Source organism: Oryx dammah, unplaced genomic scaffold, assembly GCF_014754425.2.
Source record: "Oryx dammah isolate SB20612 unplaced genomic scaffold, SCBI_Odam_1.1 HiC_scaffold_11210, whole genome shotgun sequence".
Taxonomy (NCBI): domain Eukaryota; kingdom Metazoa; phylum Chordata; class Mammalia; order Artiodactyla; family Bovidae; genus Oryx; species Oryx dammah.
This window is the reverse complement of record NW_024080603.1, coordinates 6,793,893-6,803,599: the sequence shown is the minus strand read 5'-3', so window position 1 is coordinate 6,803,599 and position 9,707 is coordinate 6,793,893. Positions and strand designations below refer to the sequence as shown.

Here is a 9,707-nt window from a genome sequence, read left to right as displayed (position 1 = left end):
TGTTCTTGCCTGGAGAATCCCAGGGACGGGGGAGCCTGGTGGGCTGCCGTTTCTGGGGTCGCACAGAGTCAGACACAACTGAAGCCACTTAGCAGTAGCAGTAGCAGTTAAGGTGCCAATAACTGAAATCCCGCTTTAGAACTGGGCATCTGGCTTGAGTTTGAGCCTTATCCTGTACACTGTGTGACCGTTCTGAGTTGCAGTTTCCTTTTCTCTGTAATGATAAGACCTATTCACAACTTTTAATCAGGATAAATTAGGTAATGTACACAAAATTCCTTTGTTCAGTGGTATGTGCCATAAATGCTACTGGAGTTGAGCAAAGATAGTTTCTGTTAGACTGTCCCACAGAACCTGCACAGCCATCCACATTTCATGCCTCAGACCAGATGGACTGACATTGGGACATTGATATCGTTGCAGTGAACCCAATGATTAGGCTACCACATCTAGTGCTTTCAAAAACAACCCAAAAAAAGATACATAAGTATTTGATAACTGATTAATGAAGTGAGATTCTTAATGTCATTTATTAAATGTAAAGCTTATTTACAGCATTTATAGAATCAGATCTGCAAGGGATCTCATCTAATTTTCTCCCCTCCCTTAAAGAAGGGCTGTATCAAATGTAAATTAGCCCTGACAGATGGTGATTGGATTCAGTTTCTAAATTTCTTAAGGAAGATTTCACAGTTTTCCTCTCTAAATTCTTTCAGTAATTTAACAATTCTTATGCCAAGTTCTTCCTTACAGCTGACCTAAATCTGTACTTGTGAAAGTCCTTCCTTATCCCCCTCCTCCTGTCTTTACCAGAGATAGAGAACAGCTGGCCAGCAGCCTTCTTATGATAATAACCCTTTTTAGTATTGAAAAAAGAGTTACTCAGTTGGACTCAATCGCTCCATCTCATCCACCCCTGCACCACTCCCCGTTTATCAGCTATTCTCTGAATCATTCATGACGATGCCGCCATCCCTCGCCCTGTCCCTGTCTCAGACCCTTCCTACTTTCAAGCAGCTGGGCAGACCTGTGGCTCTGGGGAGGAGGCAGGCTGCAGCTTCCTCTCCTCCCTATGCTTTATGCATCATTGAGCCTTCTAATAAATGAATCAGGATAACCCTTAACAGTGCTGGGCGAGTACATGACACTTTTATCTCATAAACATGGAGTTCTGCAAGTATACTAATCACAGGTTGCTTTGAAAATCGGGCCTCCCAGTGCCTTCTTTTGCTTAGCCAGTCAGGCCGTGATGCTACCACTTTGCGTGCTAAAGATAACACTGATTGATATCTCTGCTCTCTTGAACTTAGTCTTGGAAGACACTGAGCTAAAATTCTCCTCTGAGTGTAGAATATGCAAACTGACTGCAAGAGAGAATGGGCTTCCCCAGCTTTCCAAGTTGCAACTGGGAAATAAGTGACCACTGAGGACAATTGAGCTCATTAAGCTGATCCCAAGAGGTTTCAGAGTGGCTCCTCTTTTTAATCTGAATGTGTATGCTTTTATGTCTTTCTAGGTTTATTACCCAGAGCTTTCTGTCTGGGTCTGTCAAGAACCATTTCCAGACAAGGAAATGGAGGGAAGGCTTCCTAAGGTAAGATCTCCAGCTGACATTTTGTTATGGTGGTGTTTTGTTTTTTTTTTTTTAATATAGAAACAAACAAAAACAGCTATTCCTCATTTTAATACTCATGACTGTCTACTATAATAATCCATTAACCTGATACCATAATCCATAACCTATTATCATCTTGGAAATAACATGTAGTACAAAAAAGAAAATATCCTGATATCCTGTGATTCTTACAGTTCATATTATCTTTCTTTCTTGATGCCTGAAGTCCAAAGCAAATTTTCATTTAAGAACAGTGGAACCAATTTATCAAATATACATTTTACAGGTTTTTTAATTTGTTTGTTCCATTCCGACGTAGATAAATCCAAATATGAATATTTCTAACTAAAAGGTCTCTTAAAAGTATAGATGATGATAATTTTTTCGGTAATAATACCTGACTATCTGATAAAATTACCCATGAAACAAAACAGAAAGAATATTAAAAAGCTGCTATATTTTTTCTTCTAAGTTTTAGGCCCAAAAGTATTTTCTATAAACATGCTTTCATTGCTCAGACATTTGCAGTGTGACAGTTCTCTGCTGTAAGAAAATTTGTAAAATTTACATTTTAGATTTCAGCAGCATTTCAAAACAACAACAAAAACATTTACCAATTTTTACTGTAGATACCCTTGAAATTTGCTTGTGAGGGTAAATTTCAATTTGACCTTGAGCAAGGAGGATTGTATTTTTTAACACTGACCTGTTGATTTGGCAATTAAAAAAAAAATAGAGACCAGTGAAAATACAATTTCCATTTTAAAATTTCTTAAGTGTAATTGACCAATGGAGAGGACTCCCCAGCTATTACTGTCATTTCAGCTTTGGTAAACTATTTTGAAGTCAAGTCACTCAGTCGTGTCTGACTCTTTGCGACCCCATGGAATGTAGCTTACCAGTCCATGGAATTTTCCAGGCAAGAATACTGGAGTGGTTTGCCATTTCCTTCTCCAGGGGATCTTCCCGACCCATGGATCGAACCCAGGTCTCCTGTATTGCAGGCAGACGCTTTACCGTCTGAGCCACCTGGGAAGCCCAAACTATCTTACTTGCCCTTAATGGTTTCAGCAGTTCCCTACCTTTTACTGACAGGCAGACATTAGTTAAAGAGATTATGTTGACTGGCAGTTTGCACTGAAAGAAAACAGTCCTAAATCACTTTTAATCTTTCAGAGAATTTCTGAAGGTCAAGGTCGAAATCATTGGCAAGAAAGTATGTGAACTAAATGATTTGGTCCCTGCCTGGGCTAGACTTTTTCTGATCTTGTAGAGTTGGAGTGGAAGTGAGCAAAAATACAGGAGCTTTATTTAAAACATACTCACACCCCACCACTGCACCACCAGGGTTGCAGAAGTCTAGACATTCTTTGCTGGACCACCTCAGGGCATAATTCCCCTGAGTAGCTGAGGGTAAGATGTGATCATGGAAGGGAAGAGGGGGACTATAGCTTTTTCATTAGTTTTTGCCCCATTCAGGAGTCCAGAGTTCTTGTCTTTGATACTGGTAGCATCAACCAGACAAGCAAGACTGGCCAAATTCTTCAGTGAGGTCAGCATCCCTCCCTTTCCTCTTGAAAGGGCATCTGAGTCCTGGGCCTTGTCTGCATTGAGGTATGCTCCAGGGGGCTGGTGGAACCCGGAATTCAGGTCTTCTGTTATTTTGAGTTCTTTCCTCTCTAAATATATGAATAGTATTTTAAGCATAATATATTTGTCCTTTTTCTAGCTGTTGCCTTCTGGAAAAGTACATCTTTGCATAATCATAAGAAAAACAACCCTGGCTTACTTGGGCCAAAACACATTATTGAGTAACTGGGGGACTCATGTACTAACAGTCATCAGCAGGGAGAGCCACCCAGGAGCACAGTCTCAGGGGGCCCCTGGACATGTATCTGTATCTCTCCTTCTCCAGCCTTTTGGTTTATTCAAGTTCCTCAGTCCTGTAGGGACTATTATATGAGGGATGATGGAGGAAAATAGGACAATTTTTGCATAAAATTCTTCCAAGGTCTAACCTGTAGAAATAAGACATCTTCCCGTCTCCTCTTTGAAATACCTCCTTCTCTTGTTGCAGAAGCTTGAAATTCCTTCAGTGGGCACAAAGATCTTTTTTTTTCTTTCTTTCTCTCTCTCTTTTTTTTAATGAATAGGAGGTAGGGACTGAAATCTAGTGAATTCCAGCCTCCAAAGGAAGGATGCACAGAATGTTAGCTCCCCAGAATCTCCCCAGGGTGTCTCATATCAGAACTCCCTGCAAGGCTTGTCACCACTGCTCTGCTGTCCCCCAGTTACTTGGGTGGCTCCCATATAGCATGTTAATTTTAGGACAGGCTGGAGGGACTGCTTTTGTCTCTGTTGCCTTAAAATCTAATAGAATGTTCAGTCCATAGTAGGCATGCAGAATATGAATAATGAAGGAAGAATACATCTGAATATTTGGGGGTCTTGAAAGAGAGAAAATAAATACTAAAAAATGGTAAATTCAAATAGAATCTCCTTCGAATTTTGTTTTCCTGGAAGAACTTCTTTCCAAATTACCCATATCCCACCCAGCTCCCACCCATCTCCCATCCGTTTTGTTGTATTTTTTTTTTTCATGGTAATATGAGGGTAGTAGGACTGACACATATGAAAACTAACTGATGTTCTTTCTGTATATTCACTTAGGAGTAGGTCTGAAGTAGGCAGTTTTAAGGCCAGCCATGATGTTAAGTGAAGCATGTTAGGAACTTTTGATTTCCTTTTCTAGGCCTATGACAGTTAGCATTGAATTCTTCATTTGTCTAAAACTTGTTTGTCATATCCAGAACTGTGATGCTGACTGGCTGACACAAGAAGAGAAGCAAACGTTATTTTAAAGACATTGGGTTTCAGTGGATTTCTTTTTTAAATAGTGGGATTGCATGCCAAAATTTCAAAATTGAAATTATTTTCACAAAAGAAAGGAATTGCTTGATATAATGCTTTTGGATATTTTTCTGGATCCTTTAGGGCATGTAAATGATGAATAAAATTTTAATTTTCTGGTTTGGCCCTTTTGGCATTTAATGATACCAACACAACCTCTAAATCACAGACTAAGACTGGAGCATTAAAGTACATACTGAGTGGATTTTATATACATTCTGAAAACGTTACATGCTCTAAAAGTCTGAGATTTTTTAAAAACAATTTATATAAAACATGTTTAATATGAGAACTCTGTATGGTAAATAAAACTTCTTAAAGCTGAATTCTCTGTTACATTTAGTTCACTCTGGGGTTGCTGAGTGAACTGAACAATTTGGTTTCAAGTTGTTTGGATGTCTCTGATTTCTGAATTCTTCAGTTCAGCCGCTCAGTCATGTCCAACTCTTTGCAACCCCAGGGACTGATCCTTGCCAGGCTTCCCTGTTCATCACCCACTCCTGGAGCTTTCTCAAACTCATTGAGTTGGTGATACCATCCAACCATCTCATCCTCTGTCATCGCCTTCTTCTCCTGCCTTCAATCTTTCCCAGCATCAGGGTCTTTTCCAGTGGTCAGTTCTTTGAATTAGGTGGCCAAAGTATTGGAGCTTCAGCTTCATAATCAGTCCTTCCAATGAATTTTCAGGACTGATGTCCTTTAGGATTGACTGGTTTGATCTCCTTGCAGTCCAAGGGACTCTCAAGAGTCTTTTCCAACACCACAGTCCAAAGGCATCAATTCTTTGGTGCTCAGCTTTCTTTATGGTCCAACTCTCACATCCATACATGACTACTGGAAAAACCATAGCTTTGATTAGATGGACCTCTGTCAGCAAAGTAATACCTCTGATTTTTAATATGCTGTCTACATTGGTCATAGCTTTTCTTCCAAAGAGCAAGTGTCTTTTACTTTGAGGGCTGCAGTTACCATCTGCAGTGATTTTGAAGCCCAAGAAAATAAATTCTGTCACTGTTTCCATTGTTTCCTCATTTATTTGCCATGAAGTGATGGGACTGAATGCCATGGTCTTAGTTTTTTGAATGTCGAGTTTCTAAAAAAGATTCAAATATGGTAATTTGTAAATTATAAAGCATGATTATCACTTTAACCCAAGTACCTATGTCCAGTCAAATTGGCTTATTATTATCCTTTTAGAACATGTGGCCTTAACAAAAAGAAAACAACAACAACAAAAAATTCCAACAGATCTTTTAAAACCATAATGGATTTTTTTTTTTTTTTTCCCTCGAGAAAATTCCTGTACTTAATGGTTAGGCTAAAAGAGAGTCTTGCCATATGTTCACTGTTTTCATTCCTGAGTGGGGCATAACATCTGGTTTTGATAACACCTTTATTTTGTGCCATCGCTTGGGCAGATGGGCCTCCTTGTCCTGTCCTCCTGCTGTTTGATTGTGGTGGGGATCTCCTCCCTGTGGGCGCTCACTGGATCCTCAGTCGCAGTGTATTTGGATTCTCCTAGTCAGATACACAAATCCTCACTCATCAGGATTGTGAGGATGGACTAGAAGAGCTGCAGTCAGTCCCAACTAGCTGAGTTTCCCACTCTCTGGCCCTGGTTTCCCCCTCGTCGCCTCCCCAGCCCCCGCACCCATGATTTCCCTCCCAAACACTCTCCTGTCTTTAGTGTCCACTTTTGGTCCTCACTGTAAGGCCTGGGCCACTTGCTTCTAGAATAAAATGTTCATAAATTATATTTGTTGCAGTTGTGATATGCTTTAAATATTTTTACTATGTATTATAAAACAATTAGACCTTTCCACCACAGCCATTCAACTTTAAAAAAAAAAAAAACAAAAAACTCAAAGCGTTAACACTCCTAGGAACACTTCTCACCCAGTCTTCTGTCAGGCCATATTTGATCCCAGAAACTGTCTTTAGAAACCTGACTTTGGGGAATGCTGCCTCCCACATGGCTGGGCTCAGCCCTTAGAGAAGCACTTGATTCTGCTGCAGCCACGGTAGCTAGTGTTTAATTACTTCATGCCCTCACAGACCTAATATTTACATTCAGGTGAACTGTGTTTAATATGTAAACTCTGCAAAATGTTGGGAGTTCAAGGATAAAAGTTGGGAGGAAGAAGGAAAAATGTTCAAATGGTTTTCAAAGCATGACTCAGTGTGATTCTTTCTGTGTGTGTCTGTCTGTGTGCTCTTCAGGGAAGACTTCCTGTCCCCAAGGAAGTGAACCGCAAGAAGGATGGCGAGATCGGGGCTGCCTCCCTGACTCCACTTGGCAGCAATGAACTCCACTCCCCAGGAACCAGTTACCTCCACTCTTTTTAATCACCTCCATTTGTATTACATATGGTGTATGGGTATTGATGAGGTCATGGTATCATATATGGGATTTTTTTCTGTGTAAATCATCAAGTATAAGAAGAAACTATGGGACTCTGAGCCTTGCTTTAGAGATTGTACAGTGGACAAATAGGTATCATCAAACCAGTTTTTAATCATTCTGACTCAAGTGAAAACGCTCAGAATTTCACACTGTGAATCCACGTTTACAACCCTTACAGGTGGGCCTTCAGGCCTGGTTTGCTACGACAATGTCTTCCACAACTCAAACTCCCTCTGCTCTCACACAACCGGTCCACTTCTGCCTTTTCACTCACACAGCTCCTGACTGCTCTTGCAGAGGCTGAGAGTCCCCCCCCCCTTTTTTTTTCATTTAGATGTAACAAGCCTAGTAGTTTATGTTCATCAACTGTCTGTATATCTCTATATTTTATCCATGTACTCTTTGGATGTATAGCAGTAGTTTGAAACTCATTGTTTCCTTGTGGTAAGTGACCGAGACGCTGCCACAGGGCCCGAGACACTGATGAATGGTGCTATTTTGGACTTTCAACATGCTCCTTGGCGAGGTAGCTCTGATGGAGTTAGTTTTTATTTTCATGTTCTAAGAAGGTGTTGGTACTCTGTTTCCCTGAATGTCGTTCTCTAGACTGGATTGACTTGTTCTCCTTGTGTCTTCAGTGTGGCTTTCTTCTTCAGCGTTGTGGGTTGAGCGAGTGCCGCCGCAGGGCAGGAGACGCCCGTCTCACGGGCTGGCAGTCACTGTAGCGGGAGCAATCACAAAACTGTAATTTCCTTACCAAATCTCTTCCTTTCGGTAGCCTCGCCTGCCTCACTTAGTGAACGAAAAGCAATAATTTGACAGGCGTTTTTAGGTGTCTCTTTTGGTTCTTTCATTTGAAAAAATATTCAGGGGGAAAGGGGCAAATTTTTTTTTTCTTTTTATAAATGCCCTCTGGGGAAAAAAATTAGCATTTCAGTAGGAACATGAAAGTTACACCTTTCCCAAAAATTAGCTTGAAGAAAATGTCTTTACAAAAAAAAAAAAACAAAAAAAACTTTTTTTTTTAAAGGCAGAGCACTCTGTTTCAACAGTCCTGATAAGCAAGGTGTAGATTTTACATTTTTGTCCTTGCTCCCAATGAAATGGATAAACAAAAATACAATCAGACAATACCATCAACTCATGGAATGTTGTTGTGTTAGCCAGTCTGAAAGCCCACCTTGATTTTTATATAACTGTCTTTCAGCTCTTCCTTTGACAGGGCAGGCTTTGTTCTGAACTGTCCCGCTTCTGACTGTTACACGTCGACTGACGCATGCGCTGCACTTCTTTCTTCTCTTCTCGCTCCCCATTGGCCTGAGTTTCCTGTGCATTCCCCGCCCCCCCACCTCCTTCGTTAGAGTAGGTATTTCCGCTGTGTAAATAGAGCAAGAAAACAGTATTCTGCATCTGTGGCATTTACGTAGAGTTGCAGTTGTGTACTGCTGAATATGCAGGCTTTTGTAACAATGTGATCTTTACTGATGCACTCACGACAAGTACCCAATGTATTTTAGCTATTTTAGTAGTATTTGTTCAATAAATATGCAAGCTGTATGGTAACTGGCTTGGCTCATCATTGGAAAGGCCTACTTTGGAATACTTTCACTGTCTCATGTTAATTCGTGTGCTCTCAGAGACCCAAAAGTAGATCCAAGGGCAAATATCAAAAGAGAATCAGCTCTGCCTTTCATGCGTTTTCCCTTCTGAGGGTTTTATGAAATGAGGGCCTAGGCAACGGCTCATTGGGATGGTATTTGTAGCGCTGCCTATGGATACAAAGGAGAATTAAACCAAGACCCTTTTATTTCTGTACTTTTGTTTTTCTCTTTCCGTGCACTCCCTCACACCTCAAAACATTCTTTTTTGCCCTTGCCAAAAAGACTTACTCTGTGGTGTTTTTTACCTGTACCGAAAGATTCCCAACCTTGCTTCTTCATGGAATATTTGCACATACACACAAAAATGTATAAATGTATAAGAAAAGTCTTGTAAGGGGGTAGAATTTTGAGACAGAATTTTAAGTCGTGAATTCACATGTACCCAGCTACCTGTAATCTAGCAAATGATAAGATAAGCATCACCAGAACCTTCTGGAGGTGTCCTGGAATGCTGAAACCCAAAGATTTAGGGAATTTATTCTCTCCCTGTGTATGAGAAATGCCAGCTGGTCCCTCCTCATCTATTATCTGTGAAACTTCAGTTGGGTTTACATATTAAAACAAGTTGTTAAATTGGCTGGTAGGGTTTAGCTATTTGGGTTTCACCCGAACAGGGGCTAAGGAGCAGATCTCTAAGAGCCAGAGCTCACTGGGATGAGGAGAGGAACCAACGGCAGCATTGCCCCAAGCTGGGAGTTCAGGCTTTGGAGAAAGGGGATCAGATGCTGTCTGGGGAATCTTGGTTCTTGACACCTCTGTTTGTGTCAGGAGGGATTTTAAATTGGGGAGTTGCTTTTGAAATTAATGCGTATCTCAGATTTTGGTTAAGATTCTTATTTTAGCTTAACGTTTATTAAGAGAAAGGAGCTTTAGGGCAGAATTGCCTGCTAGAAAAAATTTCAACTGCCTACCAGATAATCGGAATTTGCTCAACTTGGAAGAAAATTTTTAAATGGGGCTACACTGTTTTGGTAATCCCACCCAAGGTTAGTACTTCCTCCTTAGCCCCTGTTCTGGTGAAACCCAATGTAAGAGAAGTGCTCTTCAAATGCAATTACCTTTCATTTTACAATGTTGCCATTTTCCTCACTCAGGAGGCTCCCATCACTTGTATGTG

General features: G+C 40.6%; 1 protein-coding gene across 3 annotated transcripts in view; it reads left to right on the top strand.

The window, feature by feature from the left end:
- LOC120861000 (neuronal regeneration-related protein-like) overlaps positions 1–8,492 on the top strand; it is a 32,545-nt gene extending 24,053 nt beyond the window's left edge. For all 3 annotated transcript variants that reach the window (XR_005720474.1, XM_040236705.1, XM_040236706.1), the window contains 2 exons: positions 1,517–1,594; positions 6,746–8,492. Coding sequence is in view for 2 of the 3 variants with exons in the window: in XM_040236705.1 (XP_040092639.1) it covers positions 1,517–1,594; positions 6,746–6,871 (204 nt within the window). In the remaining variant the exon portion in view is untranslated. The remainder of the gene's footprint in view (positions 1–1,516; positions 1,595–6,745) is intronic.
- The last annotated feature ends 1,215 nt before the right edge of the window (positions 8,493–9,707 follow it).